Source organism: Eptesicus fuscus, chromosome 13, assembly GCF_027574615.1.
Source record: "Eptesicus fuscus isolate TK198812 chromosome 13, DD_ASM_mEF_20220401, whole genome shotgun sequence".
In the NCBI taxonomy this organism is placed as follows: domain Eukaryota; kingdom Metazoa; phylum Chordata; class Mammalia; order Chiroptera; family Vespertilionidae; genus Eptesicus; species Eptesicus fuscus.
The window spans coordinates 75,249,449-75,274,405 of NC_072485.1; the positions used below are offsets into that span (position 1 = coordinate 75,249,449).

Sequence of the window (24,957 nt, forward strand, 5' to 3'; positions counted from 1 at the left end):
TTGGTGGGACTATCTTGCCAGTTAGAGTAGAGCTGTTAAAAGAAAGAAATAAACTCTTCTAACCTTTACGATAATTAGTTAAAGTTTCATATCATCAATCGAGTAACAAGGATAGTTCTCACCTGCTTCGTAAGCCTTCTTCTCTACCCTCTTTGCATTTCCCCCACAGGAAATCCATTATTTTCCTAATGCATTAGTTTTAAATGCTTCCTTTCTTCCTGTAGAGTCCCTTTGAGCTGTTCCAGGGAAATTACTAATCTACTTCAAGGTTTCTCTAAACTTCTGTGTCCTAACATGTAGAATACAATGGCCATTTTTACATTTTCTCACATCCTATTGCACATTACAAACCTGATTAAAATGCTCTAAGAAACATTTTGTGTTCAAATCAACACTAATTTAAAATGTTTGGTTAGGAAACAGCGTAATTTATTTTAATATATTCCAATTTAGTATGAAGGTGAGCAGTTATTTCTGAGGTTTAGATATTTAAACTATAGTTTACCATTGAAACATTTTTTGGGGGTCTTTCTTTCTCTCTTCATTTTTGATTTTTTAATTCTTCCTTTTAAGAAGTTCACAGTGTCACAGGAGTAAAAAACAAGACTGGTAGAAAGCACTCTAAAACATATGGCTTTATATACATAAAAAATTCAATAATGTTGCCATAACCCCTAATACAATGTGATCTGTATTTACTTACTACTACCCAGAATAAACGTCTGTACATATTAATTGTTCAAGTATATCTAGAGCAGTGCTTGTCAAAGTGAGGTCCCACTGCTAACTTAATGGGTGTTTCTTTGAAGACCACATCCAATGTCAATACAATTAAATATAATTGTAACAATTTCTTGAATATGCTCTAAAGAGCCAAACATAATTTAATTTACATTTAGTTTAACACCCCCTTTGTACAGCACCAAGGTTAAAAATGGATCTAGCTAAATGTTCTCTTTCTTTTATTTGTTACAGTTTGTTATTTCTACAACATTAAGCCCACACTGAACTCTTGTGAAACTTTTACCTTAAATAAATAAACACTTCATCCACTTCACACTTAAATACCTAATTGTTTCCATATAGTACATGTTTCTGGGTAACAGTTCTATCTTTGAGAACTAGGCAAGTCGCATAGGGTTCTCTAGGTTTGCTTTAAAACTTTCAAGAAACCTGGTGGCTAGCTCGTCATCGACTACTCGGCCGTCACTCGACATGGTGACCCTGATGAGCTGCTGCTGCTGCAGTTTGTCATTCCCCTCTTCATCCTGAGTGAGCTTCAGCACAGATCGGAATCGCCCCACAGCCAAGATGCAGGCCTGAGGAGGGTTGATCACCGCAGTGAACTCATCGATGCCAAACATCCCCAAGTTGGAAATGCTAGAGGAAACAAAAAGCTCTGAAGGTGGCATGTCGTCAAAGAAGACTTCCCCCGAGCACACATTTTCACTTTAAAACTGTCATTCACAGATAAGCTGATTGTATACATAGAAAATGTAAGACTCTACAGATAAACTAGTCAGATTAGTAAGTGAATTTCGCTAAGTCACTAGGTAAAAGGTTAATACAAAAATTCATTTTATATTTATATACAAGTTGCTGTGACTGGAAAATAAAATTTAAGAACAATACCATATACAATAATGTCAAAAATATCAAGGAGCCGGGCCAATGTGGCTCAGTGGTTGAGCATTGACTCATGAACCAGGAGGTCATGGTTCGATTCCCTCGATTCCCGGTCAGGGCTCAGCTTGGGTTGCAGGCTTGGTCCCCAGTGTGGGTTGTGCAGGAGGCAGCCAATCAATGATTCTCTCTCATTATTGATGTTTCTATCTCTATCTCCTTCTCCCTTCCTCTCTGATATCAATAAAAATATATTAAAATAGCTGAGGTTAATATATGTATTGTATTTATAGATTTTTTAAATATCAAAAACAAACTCCAGATGTCACTCTATGAACATTTTGAGTTAACTAGCTAACCCTAAAGGGTTTCTACTAGCTTTGATACAAAAATTTATCTGAAGAATATTTTCACACAATCTGTTATCTAAATACAGTATGTGATATTTAACTTAAATTTTTAAAAAGTTTCAGAAAATGAATAAAACAGGTGACATCTGTTTGATGCTACTGATAATTAAGAGTTTAAATTTTACCTGAAAGATCCTCCTTGGTATTCTTCAGGTAACAATTTCCCATCTCTTGCTTTCTTTGATAGAGCCTGAGAAAAATGTAAAACATGTCAAACAACACTGTATTATGCATAGTGCAGGGTATTTGTCACTTGATATATATGGACAGGGTACAGTCTCATCTCTGAGATGCTTTGCTTTTCACTTTATAAGATGTATATGTAATTTTCTCTAAAGTCAATTTTAAAATGAACAAGATAGGATACAGTCTAAAGAAGCTAAAGATGTGAATCAAAACTCTAGAAAAAGCACTTTCCTTGAAAAATTGTGCACCACTACTACACAGAATGTTTCGGTGTTTTCCATTTTGTCTATAAAACTTTTTTTCTTATAAGATATTAGAAGAAGACATTCTTGTCAATCTAATATTTTAAATAAACTATGCAATGGCAACAAACCTGCAACCAACATACCAGTTTTCATCTTTCACTTTTTCCTCTTTTTTATCCATAACACACATATGTAATTTCAGACAGTTGTTAAAAAAAAACCCCAAACTTTATATTTCACTTCCCCATATTAGAAGCATCTTTCTTGTTGCCAAGTCTTTATAAATGATTTTCCAATGTCTGTTTTTCTAAACACTGCATCTGCCAGAATGTACTTAGTCATTTCCCCAGTGCCATCATTTGGTTCACTGGTTTCTTTTGAACGACTTCATATAAATTCTCAGAAGTGGAATTACTAAGCCCCAGAAAGTGGACATTACTGGTTCTTCATCCTACAGCTGAAGCATTTCCTGGATGAGCTAGTCTAACTGACACCCCACAAAGAATATAAGGATGTAGTAATGTTATATCACTCTTGACAATACTGAGTTCTAAAAACTTTCTTACAGAGGGAAAGACAGATGACACCCTGAGAGATGACACACCCTTAAGAAGTCCTTAAATTTTCCTCTACTTGCACTTGTAGTTAACTGCACTTTTGTTTAACTTTTATTTTTCAATGCTTCCAAAGCAAGGACACAGAGGCTCAGTCATTCCATATAAAAAAATTAATAATGAATTTACTTTATGAGGAGAAGGGTTGATAAAATAAATCCTGGGCTTACTTAATGGTCTGTATTATATGCCTAACATAAGTACAATTACAATCACCATTAATAACTGTTTAATTTGAAACAATAAATGATTTCCACTTTGAAAAATAAAACATTCTTTAAAAATCTAAAAATAATCTCAACATAGTACTGTGACTTAATGCAACTGAAACAACTACGGACTGATTTTCTTTGGATACAGTTACTAATGAAGCTATTTGAAACCAAAATGAAAACTAAAGAGAGAGACTTAGACTGTGCAGTCCATGGAGTATCAGAGGCGGAGAGAACGATCTGCACAAGTGCTTTTCCTGCCTGAAGCAATACCACTGTTCACATGACTTGCACAGACACATGTCATGTGGATCTTGAGAGGCATTTTTTTAAAGGCAGATGATTTCCACATGAGTTACTGCACTAACACAAATAAAAAGCATATCCATTTTAAAAAGTAGGCTGCAAGCACGCATAATACACTTTAAAAAAATCTCTGTACACTCTGAAGACATCAGCAGGATATTCCTATCAGTGAACTCTAAGAACCTAAAATAAAAATAGACTCTGTGGAGGATTGATGGTTCTAAAAATTCCTAAAGACTTCTCACTGGATTTTCCTGGTAGTGTGAAAATATGAACTTAAAGTCAAAGCTGGTAACAAGTCTAAGCAGACAGCTATAACAATATAATACAAGATGGCCAGCAAACATTTCTAAAATATATCACATGCCTTATTAATTCATTCAAAAATTATACTGCGTACTGATGCAAAGTAAACTTTACCTCCGCCTTTTAAAACTACTATAATTAATGAAGAATTGAGAACAGTGTGGGATGATCTAAGGTTTGTTACTATATTCCTCTATTCAGGAAATACAAACTTGAACTTGGCCAAAACATGCCTTTAGCAGCACACACTGGCATCCTTGGGATTACTGAGGGTCAAGAAGTAAATACTTAGTGCAGGTGTTCTTAACCTGGGGTCTATGATGCATTTCCAAGGACCCACAAACTCCTTGGAAAATTACTTTGACTTTTAAACTGGCCAAATTAACACCACCTCTCAATTACAAAATACAGTTGCATTTTTATCTATAAGAACACACTCTGCAAATCTTTTCAAAGAGGAGTGGAGAAAGGCTTTAAATGACAATTCAACTAAGGTCACTGTTATTTATATCTAACTCTGAGATTCAAAGGCATGTTTTTTGAACCAGATTGCCTTGTATTCATTTATTTATTTTGAGCAAGTAGGTACACACACACACACACACACACACACACACAGACACACACACACACACACACACACACAGCATCAGCTTCCCAAAGAAATCGTATTTTCTACTTTTTAATCCCTCTCATAACTTGTTCTACCACTAAACACAACTGGTCCTTGGTAAACAACAACAAAAAAACGAATCTGAAATTGTCAATGCTGACACTTTATTTTTGATCAAAAACACAGAAATTATTGAGGCTGTCAAAGCTGACCTACTGCCTGTGTTCCTGCTTGTTCAATGTAATATTTTTCGTGAAATCAGATTCTTCTACATTAGAGCTACAGAACTGCTTCTGAAGAAAACGCAGGAAAAATGAAGTACTTTTGTTTTTAGAATACTAAGCACTTTTAGTGGTCTCAATTCTAAAAAGAAAACGAATAAACTTCTAAGAATAAAATGATGTTAATAGTGAGGCCTATCTATTACCATGTTTTTAGAAATATAGTTTCAGCTTTAACTATCTAAACTATCATCTTTAAAGTTGAATTCTAGACTTCGGCAAGTAAATAATTCATCTATAACTTCAATACAACTGACCCTACTTTATCTGCATGTTATTTCTGAAATTTTGAATGTTAAATGTTCTTAAAATGGGTTGTATCTGCGCCCTGGCCAGGTGGCTCAGTTGGTTGGAGCATTGTCCCGTACACCAAAAGGCGGTGGGTTAAATTCCCTACCAGGGCACATACCTAGGCTGCAGGTTCAATCCCCAGTTGGGGCACATAAGGGAGGCAACCAATCGATGTTTCTCTCATCTCTCTCTCTCTCTCTCTCTCTCCCCACCTTCCTTCCCTTCCTCCCTCTTTCCCTAAAATCAATAAAAACATATCTTCAGGTGAGGATTAAAAAATAATAATAAATAAGTAAATAAAATAAATAAATGGATCATATCTGGATTAAAAACTTAAACTCCATATACACAAGTGACAATCACTTGGAAACACACACACAGACACAACTGCATATACAAATATAAATAATTACATATAGATATATGTATATCAATCATAGAGTGACCAGATCACATCAATGCTTTATCAGGAAGTAAAATCCAACATTTTGAAAGCACAGTATTTAAGGCCTACCTTCACAGAGTCAGCAATTTCCTGTATGCCCTTGGCCGCAGCGTCTTTTATGATTGGTGTAATTAAACCTCTATCTGTTGCCACAGCCACTGAAATATCAATAAAGGGCAGTTGCTTTGGGCCCTCTCCATCCCAGCTTACATTAACACTTGGCATTTGCTAGAAATCATAAACAGAAATACATGTTACTAATAAAAAAGCAGCTTCAGACCAAGGTGAGTAGAAAAATAACTAAATTATTATGCTCACTGGAAAGTGAATATAGCTAGACAGAAGGAAATAAAAATTTGCTTTAAGAAATGGTTTGGATCTCTGTGTTAAATACCTTCTATATCCGGGATGAACAATTAAGCATACTATCTTTTCTGAAACAAGCTTGAGGAAATTCTGATGCTGTACACATTTTGATCCTTTTATATCATGGTTTAAAAAAGGCTCCCTTTGTTAAAACTGATTGCTATAAAGTATTTAATGTTTGGTGTACTTCCTGCCCCAACATTTGACCAACATGACCTTGAGAAGGTAGTCAGGGAAGAGGGGTGGTGACATTCATCCACTCATTCCTGAGGTACGAAGGAAGCCTGATTTTCTAGCACAGTCCTAGGAGGTACCAGCAGGCCATTCATAAATGACTTCCTTATTTAAGAGAGATTTTCTAGCTTCATAAACATATGATATGTCCTACATGTGAGCATGTCTATATTCAACATACATACAATACACTGAGGCTGAAAAACCAGATGAAATGGTTAAATACTTGGAAACAATGTGAATTGATACGTTGTCAAGTATCATAGCAGAAAATGATGCTGAAAAATAGATATAAAAAACAAATTTCTCTTCTCAAAAATTGTTTGCTTTCTACAGAATAATATCCATACCTCCCTTCTGTAATGTAAACATAGCCATCCACAACACAAATTCCTCCTACCTACCTAATCTTACTTCTGACCTCTCCCCTAAGATGAATTTCCTAGGTCCCTCAGGCCCTGCCCTGCCTTGCTGAGCTCATTTTCATTTCTTCACTCTTCTCCATCTTCTGAGGCTCAGCTCACTCATTCAACAATGCCACTAAGTCAAAAATAAACAAGGAAGTTCCAACCTCTTAGAAGATTTAAAATTCTTTAGAGATAATGGTAAAATAAAAAGGAAAAACCACCCCCCACTTGGCAAATAAATTTAGTTAGGAAGCTATTGTGACAAAAACCTATGGGACATAAGTTGTACTCAAAGGAAAATTTATAAATCTAAATAATCTTACTAATAAAAGATAATTATAATGAATTACATTCAAGTTTTCTAAGAAAATATCTCTTATCAAAATAAACCTGAGGAAGTGAAGGAATACATAATAAAATAATAAAGAAGGAGTGACTGTAAGTATGCAAAAGCGAGACAGTTCAGAAAACCCCCAGGCATTTCAGACATTAACATAATTATAAGCAAATTTAAGTGACTCTAGGCTAATAAGTTTGGGAATTTAGATGAAATAAATGATTTTTCTGAGAATATATACACTTCCAAGACTGATTCAAGAAAAAGCTGGAAATTAAACAGCTCAATAATTATGGTGGGGGAGGGATGAGAAAGTTGGCAATAAATATAAAAAACAAATTTCTCTTCAAAACAGAACTCAGATATTTTTACTGGTGAATGCTATACAACTTCAAGAAATAAAAAGCTTCACAATATTAAAAGAATCACAGAGAAAGGGAAGGAAAAAAGCACCCAAATTCATTTTGATGAATCCATTTATTTAAAAAAAGAAAGAAAAAGCCTGAAAAAGCTAGCACAAAATTTAAATTACAATTACTATGGCTCCTGATACAAAATTATGAAATGAAATTGACAAATAGCTAATGACCACTCAAGGAGGGCAAGAATAACTCACACTTAGAAAATCATTAATAATTCAAAATATTATTTGGTCAAAGACATATGAACACTTTGACATGAACAGCTATGCCTATAAATTCTCAATTATTTAAGTGTTCCAGAAATAAAAATACATTCTTTGTAAATGTACCTTCAACATAGCACCTACTAAGCAGCGATACAGAAAAGCAGCCTCATTCCACAAAGAAGGCATGACAGGAGATGGTGCTGAGCAGCTAGGCAGGAAGCCTGGGTTTCAGATTTACATCGCTGGTCAGACAGACCACCTACCTCCCTGCCACTCCACCGGAACACCACTGGGCTTCTGAAACTTAATACACATGGTCCACACACAAACTCGAGATTCCCTGCTGCAAACGGACTTCTCTCCCATTTTCCCAGTCTTAGTACATGGGAAACTCCATGCCTCTGTCTGGAATCATCTTCTAGCTCATACCCACTTGGCTCCCTCCCTCTCTTCTTGCAGGCTTTGTCTCATTACCACCTTGCTAGAGAGGCCTTGCTTTTGAAAACAACACCCCTAGTCATTTTGTTCCTGAATTTGCTCTCTATTTCACCTGAGCACTTTCACTGTCTGACATTTAGCATTTGCTTGTCTCTTCCAACTAGAACATAAGCGCCATGAGAACAGAAAATATGTAGGCTTTTGTTCACCACCATATTTCTAATGCCTGGGATGTATTTAGCACAAGACTGGGTCAATTCGTATTTGTTGAATAAATGGTCATTATTCTGCTATAATTAATTAGTTGTAAGCCCTTCTGATTCTGTTTCTTCATCTGTAAAACTGAGGAAGATTAAATGATAGAATGATTTTAGCAATAAAATTATAAAGTGCTTCTGATTTAAAAATAAGAGTTCAATTTATCTATAAAAATCCAAAGATGTGAGATTACTTTAGAAGCCAAAATTATTGGGATTTGCTACTTACTTTAAGAGTAACAGCTGCTGCCTTGATGATAAAATCATTTACTGACACTTTAATGTCATCTGAAAGAAAAACAAGCATATTAAAATTAACGTTCATAATAAACTTTAACACTGACCATTAGGATTTCAAACTTGTAAACTACTACACTGACAAGGAATGGTAAAAAACATGACAGGTTTTGTTTGCTTATTCAATAAGATTCCACTGATTAGAAAAACTTGTATTATATGAGGTCCTGGATAAATGGTATTAACCATGAAAAGTTTATTTCTGGGGCTTGATTATAATTCTTTTAAATTGCTCAGATATAATACACAAGAACTTTTTATTTATTTTTAAAGAAAATCAACTCTTATGTCTCTAAAGAGACAAATGGTCTCTCTATGATGTATATAAACAGGATGATTCATTTTTTTCTCATCCTTTTCAAATGTTCTTTTTCTGCATATGCTTTATAATATACTGACTATATTAGAACTGTGGTACACATAGTCATTTCATAAAATAAATATGTATCTGGGGGATATTCAAATTTTTACTAATGAGGTGTACAACAAAAATTTTAGACCACTGCGTTAGATAAGATCTGCTTTTTAACTTAACAGAACAGGATACAGCAAATGCCAAAGATGAGGCAATGTTGGTGTAGGTCCTAGTGTAGAAAGTAAAATGAGGTTTTCTGTCCAGTTTTATGGTGAGTCCATTTGAATTAATGTCCTTCCAGCACACATGATGATTTTAAGATAAAGCTGAGGTCCTCTCCCTCCTCACAGAGCTGCTATAACTAAAGCATTTAATTTATACTCTTGCTTTCCCCAGTGGGTATGGAAGTGTTGGAAAATGTAAACTACACTTGATTCTTTATTGCAAGAGCTTCTAGAAGATCAAGATCTAGTCAATGATATGTGGCAGCAATCACAAATCCTGTTATTATAGTATCATGGAATTTTGTGTGAACAAGACCTCATTCCAAAGTTATGCTGAAGATTTCAGAAAGAGAGCAGATAAATTATCATAAACATAAATACTGCCAAACTGTCATGGTAACTGTCAGCTGCTCATTTAATTCATAGCTCTTCTAATTCAGATTTCCAGAAACATACAACTTTTTTGTTTCTTTAAAATCCCTTCAGGAATAGAAATAAAAATGGATTTCCAATGCTTACAGGTCAGAATTTCTGAATGTACATAAGTGTAAAGATTCTTAGCAAATTTTTAGAAAACGGAATCAAGCAATTATGAAAAAATTAATGATTAAATGAGTTTTATTAACTCATTACAAGTAATCACTCATATAAATAAGGTCGATTCAACATTTGGAAAGCAATAAAATTCACCATATTAATAGGCAGGAAAAGGAAACGTTATCTCAAAAGATGCACAAAAAGTATTTGACAAAATTCATCATCTACTCAAATGTGAATTTCAGTCTGAAAAAGGAAATCTATAAAATCCTACAGCTAATATTAAAGACTGAATACTTTCTCCCAAGATCAAGAATGAGGTGAGAATATCTGCTTTTACTACTTATATTTATCATGCAATAGAGAACCTCAACAGTGCAATAAGGCAAGAAAATGAAATAAGAGCCATACAAATTGGAAATAAATGATACATTAGTTTATGCTAAAAATTCTTATGTCTCAGCAACCTTAGCTTTAATTGATTTTTGGGAGAAACATTACAAATTTAACAACCTAAAATGCACTTTGAAAAAGAAATTAAAACTTGTATCAAGAAGTGATACATATGACATATTTATAATCTAAAACATTCTTAAACCAGTTTTGAATTTTATATTTCCTAAAATGCTAAGGAAAGCTTTATTTGGGTATCATATCAAAAAGTATGATTTATTCAATACTATGGAATCAATTTATTTCTTATAAGAAATAAACCAATTTTTTTAGCACTAATATATTCCAAGATGATGAAATTGAGATAAAAAGCTACACAATGTGCATTTTATAAATAAAGGATTTTATGATACTTACCATGTTTATTGCATTAAGTAAATTCAACTTTACTAACCTTTGACCAGATTTTGTCTAACTTTTAAAACAGCTCCAACGTCACAATCAGCAGTAGCATATGCATGAGGTACAGTACTTTTAGATTCAGTTAGCCTTTTGGCAATAACTCTTCGAATATTGCTAGCTGGGATTTCAGTGAATGTGCCCTGCAAAGGAATAGAAATCTGTCCATTAAACCATGAAAAATGAAAGGTGAAAAATAAATTTCCTAACAGAAAGTAGGTCTCAGTTACTTTTGATAATAATTAAAGATTAATATAGAAAAAGTACTATTAAAAATTCTTAGTGCCCTAGCCAGTTTGTTAGAATGTCTTCCTGTACACCATAAGGTGGCGGGCTCAATCAATGCCTGGTCAGGGCATGAATAGGAGGCAACCCATCAATGTTTCTCTCACATCGAAGTCTCTCTCTCTCTCTCTCTCTCTCTTCTCTCTCTCTTCCTTTCTCTAAGATTAAAAAAAAATTCTTAGTATAAGGAAAAATGTAAGAAACCTAAGGAGTATAAAACTGTAGAAAAAAACTTCACAGTATATGAGTGTAGAAGAAAGTGGAAAAATTCAAGTTTCAGTTATGAATGGGACTTCTTATGTTACTATGTTTGAGATGATTTTAAAATATCTAACAAATCATGAATAATTCCTCATGGATGTGTGTGTGCATGCACATGTATAAACACACACACACACACACATACCCCAGAGGTACCACCTATAAGCAATTTTTGTTATAAACATCATCTCTCTATATAAAAGGCTAATATGCAAAGTGTCCCCTGGGGAGTTCGAGCGCTTGCTATGATGTGGCTGACCACCAGGGGCAGTGCGTAATGAAGAAAGGCCCCAGCTGGCAGCCAGCAAGCCAGGGAAGGGAGGCCCCAGCCAGCAGCCAGAAGGCCCCAATTGGCCCTGATCTACAACCAGGCCTACAGATCCTACCTGTGCATGAATTTCGTGCACTGGGCCTCTAGTTTCTTAATAATACTCAAAGCAGCCAATAAATCAACAAAACAACTAAAAGCAATTTTTATTTGTAAAAATGTCATAAAGTAGCCCTAGCTGGTTCGGCTCAGTAGATAGCACATCAGCCTACGGACAAAAGGGTCCCAGATTCAATTCCAGTCAGGGGCACATGCCTGGGTTGCGGACTCAATCTCCAAAAGGGAGCGTGCAGGAGGCAGCCAATCAATGATTGTCTCTCATCACTGATGTTTCTATCTCTCTCTCTCTCTCCCTCTCCCTTCCACTCTGAAAGCAATAAAAATATATTTAAAAAATGGCATAAAGTAGGAAAAGATAATCTAATATACTGGATAATCTATCAAATTATTTCTATTTCAGTTTGTTATTTTTTTAAAAAAATCACATGAATACCTTATATCCTAGAAATTCAAAATATGGAGTATGAATGAGATAAAAAAATCTTCCCGTAACTTTACTGACGCCTTTCCATTCTGTTACTTGAACTTCTAACGAAAGCATGGGACCTTAAATTACATCTAATTCCTTCCTTGTCCTTTACATCATCCTGGGATTGGGTTACAATCACTTCAGGATAATACAGAAGCAGAAAGCACAGCTGATTTCCTTTTTAACAATTGTTCACTTAGAGAATTAAACATTTTAGGTTAACAAAATACTTAATCAAACAGAATAAATGCTCTCTATATACTGTAAGAATTTGAAAGTGAGGTTTATCTTTCTAATTTGAATAACTTAGTTTTTAAAGAAATTAAGATTTGATTACACATAAAATTTTTGTGTATGTAGTCAGAAGTCATTAATGTACAGTAAAAAAAATCTGTTGCCTATGAAACTTGTACTATTCTCAATTCTTCTAAAATATTATATTAAAATATATTTCTCCATTAGAAAAAGTAGCAAAGGTTTGTCTCTTTGTTTGCCTGTTAATATTTTAAGTGCCCATTCAATTTTAAATAAACCTGATTATTCTGCATTTCTTCTGATGGGAAGAAATGACATGAAACCCAGGAAACGAAGAGAGAGGCAAAAATGGAGCAATTTGAAAACAAAAAGACTGTTCTTCATAGTGAGCCTATCAATTTCCTTAGTCAAAAATTACAACAGGTCCACAAAAGGGAGCCGGTGTCAGCTACTAATTACCAGCTAAACAAGACATGGAAAGTATCGGGATTACAGAGCATGTACATCATACTGAAGTTGTGGAACTCGTAGTAAATTTGAATGGAATCGTAATTCTGATGTTCCTTTTGGAAGTCAGAACAGTACAAATAAATTAGGTTTGTGATAGGAGCTCTGCAAAACAAAGCACCTGGAGAGTTTTGCCGTTATCACTTTAGCTGCTGCTAAAATAGATTGCAAAAAAGTACTTGTAAACCATGCAGTAATGGTGCTTATTTCCTTTCCCACTTAAATCTGAAAAATAAAAATCTACTTAGATGACATTACCGCTACGTTAGGTTGTCCAGGAGTTGACACCGGTGGGACCATGGGCCGGGGATAAGATGGTGGGGCTGGGGCCTGGGCGGGCAAAGGTGCAGTGGGAGCTACTGGAGGGGCTGGGGTCGGTCTGGATTCCGTGATTTTGCCCGCCTCTTTCAACTGGACAAGCTTGACAGCATCCCTGGAGATAAGAGGGAATTAGGTAATCATGATCAGCAACAAGAACTATAATAAGACCTTTAGAAAAATGGAAGGGAGATGTGGAGGGAAGATACAGAAATATATACATGTCAAGGCTAAAATGCAAAAGGAATTATTTGAGCTAGACAAATGAATCTTGTCTGCTGATTCATATTATTTGTCCAATCAGTACAATATTTGTACAGTTTCAAAAACCAAAGAATTAGAAATTTATTAACATACTGGGTATAGATAGTTATTTTAAAAAGGGAAATTAGTCTTTTCATTCCGGGGGCGGGAGGAGGGTGATTTGGAATATGAGCAATTCATAAATTAAAGCACACCCTCATTCTTTAAACTTGTGAAATAATTTTCACACTCAGAAATTATGAAGTTTATTGTGCCTATGACTTTCATTAGGATATTTACTAAATCACTGTTTAGTGCTAATTACCTTGTTTATGGCCAGAAAATCACAGTACTGTTAATTGTGCTCAACAGGCTATCAGCACAATCTAATGTAATGAACCTAACCTACAACATCATTCAGAATAAAAAATAGACTAATAATAAACTTGCCATTGTATTACTGTGTAAAATAAAGGTATTTTTGTTTTTTAAAAGGATATAGTAAGATTACTAAATATGTCAAACCTTTGATTCTTATAAATAAGCATATTGCTTTAAAACATTACCTCAATTTAAAAGTTTTAATGGTACTGCCAATAGAAATGTGGCACATATAACTACAGAAGCCTTATATTAGGTTTTATATGCCTATTTGACTAATCTTTGTCTTCCCCATTAGAATAAATTTCAATAGACGAGGCACTGTCTATTCGAATACACTCTTGAAAGACAAAATTTAAACAAATGGGAAGACATATCAGTGTTCTTGGAAAACTCAACATCATAAAGATGCCAGTTCTTTCTAAGTTAATTTAAAATGTGACACAATCCCAATACAAACACCATGGTTCCCCTGCCACACCCTGCCAGGGGGCTAGACGAATTGTTCAAAATTCATTTGGAAGAATCAAGAGTGCGGTATTAAAAAAATATAGACAAAATAGAAAAGACAATCTAAAAAGAGACCCAACTGTATCTGGAAATTACTTTGGTCATTGGTCATACAAGTGAATAAAATCCCAACAGGTAAGAATAAAATTGTTTTTAAAAGTAATTTCCATGTTTTAGAAATTTAAATGTGATTGCATATTTTTTTCATACAAACGTAAAACAACACAAAGTTTCACTCTCCTGAACTCTAATTTTCTGCATTTATCACCATTTCCAAGGAGCTCGCTTAGTTACTAAATTAGAATTGTTCTTCAGTAATGCTGCAATTATTCAGAAAACCCTTGCATAGCATACAATTTTACTCAGACAAAGGCAATTAAAAACACAAAGGAACAGTGTACTTTCTTTTAAATCATAACTTGAATAAGCTCTTCTTTAAGTACTTTCAGAAAATAATGATCATGATAAGTAATGAAATTGGTTATTACGAAAAGCACACACATACTCTTTGGTGAAAATCCCCCGAGGGCCAGTGGCTGTGCCCTGGCTGGCATCCAGTTTGTGTTTTTCCAGAATATTACGGGCAGCTGGACTTACACGGAGCCTAAGAAGAAAACATGAAGATTAGTGGGATCAATTCACACTCATATTTGATTCAAATATATCCTAAAGTCAACAGTTTTTCTGATAAAAAAACAGAAACATAAAGCTAAAATAGACAGCCATAGACAAATAAGTTAATCTGTACTAATCTGGTTTCTATTACTATCAACACATTGTCACACAAATTTAATTAGTTACTATTTCAAAATATTCTTTTAAAAAGAGTAAATATTCACAAGGAGAAAGCTTCTACTTTTCACGTGGTTCATTCAAATCAACACTCACAGCAATGTCCCTGGTGGGAGTTCCTTTCTGACAGGCACAGGAATCGGTGGTCCTGGGGAGGGGCGAGGCACGGAGGGCTGTGCAGTGGCTGCTGGAGGACCTACATCTTTGGGAATTTCAACATGTTTCCAATCTTCTCCTTCTTCAACTAGCAAGCCAATTAGTGAACCTAGCCGTATATTTTTAGATCCTTCTTCAACCTATATTTTAAAAAGAAAGTAACTGCAGAGATGGAAAGGCTCATGACCTCATGAATAAGCTTATTCCTTTGTTGGATGTTGCTATGCCAGTTAGAAAGATCAGTTAATTTGAGCTAACATCTACTTCCAAGGCAGCCAGCCTCCCCTTCCCACTCACGACCTTCTTTTCCTTCCTTCCCCCACTAATACCTTCCTTTACCACTTTTCCCCTCCCAGTTACTAATGCTATTTCCTGAAATAAAGGAAAAATCTAGAATCTCCCCTTTCTGATAGCCTTTAAATAATAAGACATATTTATGACCATCTCCCTTCTGATGTCAATCAGTACAAATCCCAAACAAAAAACTGTGGTTACGTATCTCAACTATTTGTCTTTCTTGGAGTTCTATACAATGGCTTAGGGAATTCTAAGAACTCATAAGAGATTAATTCCCCCAATAGGTCCTGTTTATTTTACTAAAATTAATTCAATGAAAAATATTTTCAGTAAGCTTAATCTAGGAAAAAGAACATCTCACTGTATAGATAGAATTGGTTAACAACTCTGGTTAAGTGTAGTTCCCACCTTTTTCTACATATCTATTTACAAACCTGAGAAATAAAACTGCATGAACTTTTTATAAGTACATCAGAAACATGGTGGTGTCTCAACTAATCAAACACATTTTCAAAGACAATGCCAATTAAAAGTGTAAGATTGAAGATAAAGCTTGAAATAAATATATTTTAAATGCTTCAGTAGCATTAATTTATTTTTAAAAACTCTTATTTTTAAAAAGTCCCTAGAGAACCTTCAAATGACAGTATTTTGTAAGTTCAGTAACAGAAGAAAATGTCATTCCTTTAACATTTTCTATTATTCCCTTTCAATTACTATAAGTAAGGTTCATTTCCGATGTAATTTAATGAATAACTGAATGACAGGCTGCAGGACGTTCACTAATATAGTAATTATAAGTAAAAGCATAACTCCCAGAATGAGGCTGACATTTCTGAGATTCTAATTTTTATGCTGATTACTATGTGCACTATTCCTTAAAGAATAGGGCATAAGTCCCGGGAGTAAGGAAACTTTCTAATTTACTAATTACTGATGGAGAAGAAACAGAACAATGCTTTGATAAGGCAAAATATATATAAGAAATGGGTATTTAAAACTCAGTAAGAACGTTTAAGGAACTGCAAGCTGTGGAAAAATACTAAGAAACCCAAGAACATTTTTTTTTAGTTCTTTGTCACATACTGAACAGTTTTGGACTGCTCATTTGTCCTTACTACATCAAAAGATGAGTTAAGATTATTATTAGGTTATTTTTTGCGTCTTCTAAAAATGTCTAATTATTTGCTTATGAATTGCTAACTAAGAATCACAAAGTAAAATGACTAATAATCTTTAAAACTTGATAGAAAAAAAGCACTAAGTGATATAAAGTCCACTTGGTGTTAATTCCTATCAAAACTGAACCAGAAATAGGATCAATATCCAAGTACAAAGGACAATACTCCAATGCAAATAATTTTTTAATAAATAGGAAAGTTGTATTAGAAAAATATCAATAAATTTCTAACATCTGAATCAGACATGATATTAAATCTAAAACTGACACCACATCTGTTTTATTTATAAATCATATAAATGGTTCCCATATATACCCTACCAATTGATACCTTCACAAGTAAGCAGTAAGTATTTAGTATCATTTCAACATTTATCATATTTAAAAATCAAATACATTTATTTTTAACTACTCACATTTTTTCTTCCCATTAAAAGAATGACACATGAAGCATGATACCCAAATATACCGGACAAGTGTATGCTACCACACAACTTGAATATATAACAGAAGTTAGAATAATATCTATTAGAGTTCCATTTAAAGTCATTGAAATCACTACGTGAAGTTCAGATCATTATTCCCTGAGAAATAAGAGGACTTTTAGAAGTGTATTAGCTTCCTGTAGACTAGTGTGCTTATGTTGTAGTTGGCAAATGTTTAAAATTGGCATAGATTCGGAAAAAGAAGAGTAAATAATGCTCTTTCCAAAGTGTTTAGAGACCAAACAAGGTGGCCTTTGTTACTGCTCCCTCCGGGTTAGCACTGGGACGGCTCCACTCCCCCAGAGCGTTGGCAGTTCCAGGACACTTCACTCAGCCAGTTCTTTTTCCAGGAACCTGCTTACTGGATAAAATTCTCTCCTACTCTTGTGCCACTGATCTCTTAATGTGAAGTGTAGGATTTTTATAGTTAGCCCTGATAAAACTGCTGATTCATACTGAAATATTGGATCTGGAATCTGTCATTTAATGTATAAGCCTTCCCTTCCAGCCTTTTAGAGACTTGCTCAGTTTTCATACTGGCTCTGCTACTTGCTAGTTTGGTGACCGTAGAAAATTGTCTCACCATGACTGTTTCTTCATTTGTAACGGAAATAATAATAGTAGCTACTCAGAGTTGTCATGAGGAATAAATGAGTTTGATATAAGACACAAAACAGTGCCAGACATCTAGTAACCACTACATAACTATATGAGATGTTATTATTATTACTACTATGGTATTGGTATTTTCAAGTTTTTTATTTTATTATTATTTTTAAAATATATTTTTATTGATTTCAGAGAGGAAGGGAGAGGGACAGAGATAGAAACATCAATGATGAGAGAGAATCATTGATCAGCTGCCTCCTACATGCCTCAAACTGGGTATTGAGCCCACAACTGGGGCATTGCCCTTGACTGGAATTGAACTCGGGACCCTTCAGTCTTCAGGTCAATGCTCTATCCACTGAGCAAAACCAGCTAGGGCTAGTTACTGATTTTTAAAACAAAAAAAAAATACTCAACATGGATAAAGACTGGACTTCAGAGGAGTGTCCCTTGGCAGAGGCTGGAAGAACTGAAGAGTGAAGAGCAGCATATGAAACAAAGGTGGTAAGGCTTTTGACAAGCTATTTATCCACAATACTCAGGGGCTGAATTCTGTCCCAAGCCATGAACCCTTAGTTAAGGGCCTCTTTACCAGAGACATCTCTGTAGGCTGCCATAAATCACCTGCAAATGTGCTCAGAACAGCCACCTACCCTCATCCATGTACCAAAGGACAGGAGGTGAAGTCAAGAGACACAATAACTTCAGCAGTATTTCTAACAGGGAAACTGTGTAAGGGGGTTCATTCCATTTAAGTTCCAGTAAATACAGTGTTTTGATTCTGATATTAAAAAATAATCAGTAAGTTAAACAATTATTTAAACATTTTCCTGTTTAAAAGTAGAACACTTCATTCAGAACCGCTCAGTGAGTACCGAGGAGCATGCACAGTGGTTAGTGGAGATGAGCTAAGTAACCTGACTGGCCTAATTGGTTTGAAAACTTAGTAAAGATTTTCCATATGAACCATTATACAGCTTTCAGTTGTTTTTATTCTTTAATATATACAGATTGACTTATATGCCAACGAACTTGGGTTTAAAAGGAAGATAACTAAGAAACACTGAGGCTGAAAACAAATCAAGGACAAGACAAGGTAACTGCAGAGGGGCAGAAGGGAGCCTCATCGTGTCTCTGGATAATGGTTTGTCTGGCATTCAAGTGCCAGGCTCTGTTCTAGCACAGGATTAACTCACTTAATTCTCCTAATAATCTTATAAGGTTAAGTGCTATCATTATTCCCATGTACAGATGAGGAAACTGAGGCAGAACAATGTTAAGTACTCAAGATCACAAGGCTATCAGGTATTGGGCCAGGATTCAAACACTGTCTGACAGGAGAGATAGCATTTAAAAGGATCAGTACCAAATCTGTGAACTGCATACACATATCAAAACAATCATATAGCAACTCAGGCAGTGTTACCATTTTTAAAAACATGCTTAAAAGAGAAGATATAAAGAGGATTATAATTGATTTCACTTTTAATTCTTGGGGAACACTAACTTATTTACCATTCCAATGCCATTTACCCATTTCAATTGGAAAAACATTAGAACTCAGAATATCTTCCATTTAATAGAGTTTGCTCTGAGCTTTGAATTGAAAAAATTTTTTTATAAAACACCATTGATATAGTATTAGAGTGAGATACAGCTAAGAAACTGAAGACAATCTCTAATAAACTCTCTAAACATGTCATCCTAATATTCTTTTTAATAATTTATTATTTAAAACACCTGCAGTCCAGTTTGCTGAATAATAAGTATAAGCTTTAAGAACTAATGTGTGTATAATAATTTAAGGTTTTATGCTCAACATTTTACTAGTGACTAAATAAGCATTTAACTTTCCCATTAACCGAACTAAATTGAAAATAAACCATAAAATTATCTACACTAACAGCAAATATTCTTTATTAAGATTATTAAGAGCTTTTAAGCTTTTTTTTCTGGTGCTAGGTGAAGTGCAATAAATATTGTTTTATATTTAAAATGAAATTCAGATGCAAATATTGTAAGAGTAAATACAAAGAAAATAATAAAATTAGGGGGATGCAAAAACCCCTCAAAGACTATGGAAATAAATCCCTATGAATAACAAAATAAAAAATGTAGGAAAGCTTAAAAACTAGAGCTTTATGTCATCTCTTGGCTTTAATGAGCTCAATTACCCAATTCTTTGATTCTGAAAGTAAAATCTCTTTTATGTATTCCTATAAAAATCATTTTATTATTTATGCTAACATGAGAATTATTCCACAATGAAAATAAAAGTGTCACTTGCTTATGTGGGATTGGGGGTTTGGGAATAGATTGGGGTGAAAGACTAAAAGACAAAAACAAAACAACAAAAGAACAGACAAACCAGCAAATACCACCTCATTTTTTCACTATTTTCCCTCATAAAAGTGTATATATTGTACATTAATATACTCCTATTTCTATTAAAAAAGCATGCGAAATAATAAAGCCCTAAAATATACAATCTTTTCTTTAGCAAGAAAATAGCTGTTTGTGCCACTAAAGCTGCTATCAATCATATCCCCCATTGCTTTCCAGAGCATTAGGGAGCCAGATGAACAGGCGCTCCTGACCTGGGGCATTGTTAGCAATGTGAAATGCACTGCTAAGCAGCTAACTGGAAAATGCTATCAATTCTGGGAGACTTTCACAGCCAAACAATCCAGACAATCTAGGGCTAGGAACACAGCTTGCCAAAAGCACACAGGATAAAATTAGCGGGGTTTATTACATATGGGAATTCAAACAACCTTTTTCGTTTTCAAATCCTTTGCATAAATTAGTCAAAAAGCCATTTTTATACGAATATTTATATTTTCAAGCCTACAATCTTAGCTGCTACATTATATATTTATATTTAGTTGTAAAGGTAAAGAAATTTTAGCCTTCTGTTCATATTTCCTCCAAGGAAGCATTTTCAACAATGTGTTTTACATGACTATTAATATTGTAGATGACAAGTAAAGGAAGTTTGTCAAATTAGATTATAAAAGATAAAATATAAGCAACTAGGAAAAGGGGAAAGGAACAAAAAAGTAAGAAACACAAATGAAAACTGTGTAAAGATCTCCATCTAATTAGAGTATAACATTTCAAAGTTTGGTCTGTGGATAGAATATACAAAAGAAGATATTATATCCATGCTCAAAGCAGAAATGAACTGGAGTTTTGGAATTAAAATCACATGTACAAGGGACTGCTACTAATAGATGTACAGCTTATCTGTACAAATCAAACTAGAGAGGTATGAATGGATACTTATCGTCTAGTCACAAACAAACATTACAATTTATTGGACCAATGTGCAGAGAGCATGGGATCTAATGGACACCGAGAGCTGAGTGAATGCTAGTAATTATAATATTGATGGGAATAACAACATTTTCGGCACTTGGTGGGCGACAGGTCTTGTGATGAGTACATACACCTTTTCTCACTTAATCTCCACTAGTATCCCATGATGTAGGTATTATTAGCTCCACTTTATTATGAAGAAAAGGCAGAGAGAAGTCAAAGAATTTGCCAATCATTATGTCATGAATAATTGGCACAACTCATTAGCTATATGAATCAGGCAGCAGTGTGACCCAGAGCCTGCATTTTAGTTGCTACACCTACTGTCTATTAGATGTTCTAGAAGATAAGAAACAAACATGCACCATTATAGTAACCCTACCTTGTCAGGCTTTAACCTTTTGCACTCGGATGTCGAGTGTGACTCGACACGGTTAGCATTAGAATAAAGGAATCGAGAAAAAAGCAAGCGAGTGCAAAGGGTTAAGCATTTTAATTTACTTACTTTTCACATAAACTCTAATATTCCATTTAAAAAATAATATGCTTATTACATAAAATTTAGACAATATAGCAAAAATGGGGAAGGAAGATCGCTTGGTTCCACTCCCCAAAGTCAAACACACAACATTTTTATAACATTTTATTCTTTTCTATACTTATGGTTTTCCTTGTAGTCCACAAGATTGTAATCAATGTCAACACATATTTAAAAACCATTTTTCCAAAAATTTTTGATTATTTATTAATGTATAATATGTAAGGAAATCACATTTGTTTTTAGAAACAAATTTTAATGGCTACAATGGCTTCTTCTGTTGTTTAAGAAACCTCTCTTATATTGCTAGACATTTTGTTTGAAGGGCTGTCCCAACTTCAACTTCTAGTGAAGCCACTAGAGTATCCAGGATGTAGCTCATATTTTATATTAGTTATAAAGTAGAGATTGCCCAGAGAAGAGCTCTCAAAATGACTCTGACAAGGAGAAAATTCTAGTGTCCTAAATTAAATTACAGCAGGCCTGAGAGTGGAAAGAAGAGACAGGAGAGGTTACTGCCAGGAAAAACCAACAAAAGACTGCTTACATTCCTGAGTGTGCACAGAAACTGATTTAACTTCAAGGTGACTATTTCTGGGATTATTTAAAGAAAATAGCCAAGTAGCCCACCACCAGTGCCTCCGCTTCTTGCTTCCGCTAGAACTTTCTGGACTGTGACCCACAACCAATCCACAGGAACAAACACTTCTTCCTTAGGGACTATGTATTTAGCTCAGAACTAGTGCTTCTTGACCACCCCCACCCCCTTTATCTATAGCCAATGCAAATTCTTTCAAAACAATGTATATCTTCTTCCCCAAACTGTTTGTCCTTCAACTCCAGGACAGCTGTCATGTCTTCATCCAGCACTGCTGCTGTGGGTTCAGACTTTCTGCTGTAGGACCTGGTTCTGTTTCTGGCTAGCATTTGGCTCAACAAATCCTTTCTTTTAGAAAATCTTTTAGAAACGTTTTTGTTAAACAACTGCATAGATTTATACTAGAGACCTGGTGCATGAAATTCATGAACAGGTAGGGTCTCTAGGCCTCGCTGGTGATCAGGTGGATCAGGGCTTTCTGGCTGCCAGCCGGGGCCTTCCTGGTGGTCAGCGCATGTCAGAGCAAGCAATTGAACTCCCGGTCTCCCAGTCGAACTCCCAAGGGGACACTTGGCATATTAGACTTTTATATATATAGATTTAGATTTAAAGGAAATGACTGGTCTTGCTGGATCCACAGCAAATTTTCCATAAAAATGTTCATGGAACAGAACTTATACTATCAACAGAAAAGACTGTCAACTCAATTATATTCAAGTATGTGAAATATTCTATACATACATTTTTTATATAAATATGTATTTTAAATTATAAAAATGTCTAAATTGTGAGATTGAGTAGGAATGGAACTAGGCCAGTGAGTGTGACTTTGAAATCTATGGACAAGACTTCCTAGGACATCTTAAAACAGTCTTGTCTAGAGGAAGGAGCTGAGCAGATAACAGCTTTATACACCTGCAGTCTTGAGCATCCCAGGGAGCAATAAAAATAGGATTTATCATTCTCCTGAGATAAGAGTAAAACATTCCTTCTTTTTCATTTTACCAACTATAAACTTCGAAATTGCTATTTCTAAGCTTTACCCTATTGCTTTCTTTGTCTTCAAATTCCATCTCAAATAGCCTTCTCTCAGCCCTCAGGCCAGAATGCTTCTCATACCTCACTAGAAAACCCAAGGTTGAAACAGTTCTCTGTGGTCTGATCACCACGGGCTATTCTTAAACCTTAATACTAAAATATTTTATATATCTGAATTTAAAATATAAGAAATCTTCATTTGTTGTAAACAATCAAAATAAACTTACCACTATTTTGGCCAAAATGCCATCATCACTTGCATCTAAGGTAACCACAGCTTTGTCGGTCTCTATTTCACATAAGGCATCTCCAGCACTCACAGCTTCACCTACAAAACAAGACTGGGTTTGTTTTGTTTTTTAAAATACAAATTTTAGTATGTGAGTTGGTGTGTGTATATGTTTGTAAAACATGAATAATAAGTACCAAAATATCAGTATTTGTTTCTAGGCTGTGGAATTACAAGTAATTCTCATCATGTATGTATGAGTGTTTGCATTTGTGTAAGAGTATATACGAAGATACAGCGAATAGCAATGAATGCACATCCTCCTCTGAACAAATCAATTCCAGACCCCACATTCCTTCCTTTATAGTATACTTTGACTATTATTCCATGAAGAGAAAAGTGTTACAATTAATAGCACTTCTAGGTTAACAATGTAGGTTGAGTTCAGAAAACCTGTTGGCACTACAGAGCATAAATGAGTAAAGCATATTAAGCAAAAAGAGAGATAATCACAGATACAATGAGGTCAAATAAGAAACATTTCTGTGCAACAGAAACACTAGGGAAACTCAAAAATGTTGAGCAGGACCTGACTGGCTGGTTTCTAGATCTAAAAGCAGATTGGGGGGTAAAGTGTAGTAGTTGCTCTTAGAGTAAAGGGAACTAAAAGTGGCCTCATGAAGCCAGGGGGCTCAAATCAGACTCTCAACTTAAAGCTAGGACTGGGTCAGGGTTCCTCTCCTCATAATAACCGGAGGCTGATAACAGAGGCGATCATCGCCTGCCGACTAGGACTGTGGCTTTAAGAACTATGGGTCTAGGAAGGTGGGTGAACAAAAGCACTGCCTCAATACCAGGAACAGAGCCAAGCCACCTTCGGGCTCCACTACTACACCAGCTAGTATCTCTAGTATTAATAGCAAAATCCCTGATTGGAGGGTGGAGGAAGGGAAGAGTAGGGGACAGGTAGGAAGACATTAAAACACAAAACCTTCCACTCAAAAGTAAATTGCAAAACAAAGTTCCAAAACATATGAAGAAATTTAATGCTAAGAAAGAAAAAACATAAAATCACTACTAGGAACAGAAACTCATTTCAGATGCAATTCATTTAGTGAGACCGCCAAAGATTTTAAAATAAGTATCTTGAGGATGTTCAGAAATATAAATGAAAAAAAAAAAAAGACCCATCACAAAAACAAGAGATAGAAAAAATAATAATGTACAGAAATAAAATAATATCAGGTAGAATGAAAAAACTAATTAGAAATCTTGGAAATGAAAAATATAGTCAGTGAAATAAAAAGAAACAATCAATGGGGTGTATTCTAGATGAACAGAGTGAAGTGAATCGGTCAATTATAGCATTAAGAAACTACCTGGAACTTAACGTAGGCAGACAAGAAGATAAAAAGTAGAAAAGAGGCATTAGACATAGATTGAGGTTGCAATGTTTGTTTAATGGAGTTCCAAGGGAAGAGACTGGAGGAAATGGTGGAGAAGCAATACAATACATGAAAAGATAACTACTGAGAATTTCTCAGAAATGAAGAGACATGTACCCTCAAAATGAAAGTGTTCGGAATGAGTTTAGAATATGCCAACTATGGTGTATATACTGGGAGGGGGCACAGGG

At 34.8% G+C, this 24,957-nt stretch overlaps 1 protein-coding gene across 1 annotated transcript in view; it reads right to left on the reverse strand.

Annotated features, from left to right (window-relative positions):
- Positions 1–620: 620 nt before the first annotated feature.
- The window catches only part of PDHX (pyruvate dehydrogenase complex component X), a 42,506-nt gene continuing 18,169 nt past the window's right edge, over positions 621–24,957 (reverse strand). The window contains exons 3-11 of the mRNA XM_008146807.3: positions 23,320–23,420; positions 14,970–15,169; positions 14,587–14,685; positions 12,888–13,062; positions 10,460–10,607; positions 8,429–8,487; positions 5,602–5,760; positions 2,159–2,223; positions 621–1,380 (exon numbers count right to left, since the gene is read on the reverse strand). Coding sequence (XP_008145029.2) covers positions 1,122–1,380; positions 2,159–2,223; positions 5,602–5,760; positions 8,429–8,487; positions 10,460–10,607; positions 12,888–13,062; positions 14,587–14,685; positions 14,970–15,169; positions 23,320–23,420 — 1,265 coding nt within the window. The 3' untranslated portion in view covers positions 621–1,121. The remainder of the gene's footprint in view (positions 1,381–2,158; positions 2,224–5,601; positions 5,761–8,428; positions 8,488–10,459; positions 10,608–12,887; positions 13,063–14,586; positions 14,686–14,969; positions 15,170–23,319; positions 23,421–24,957) is intronic.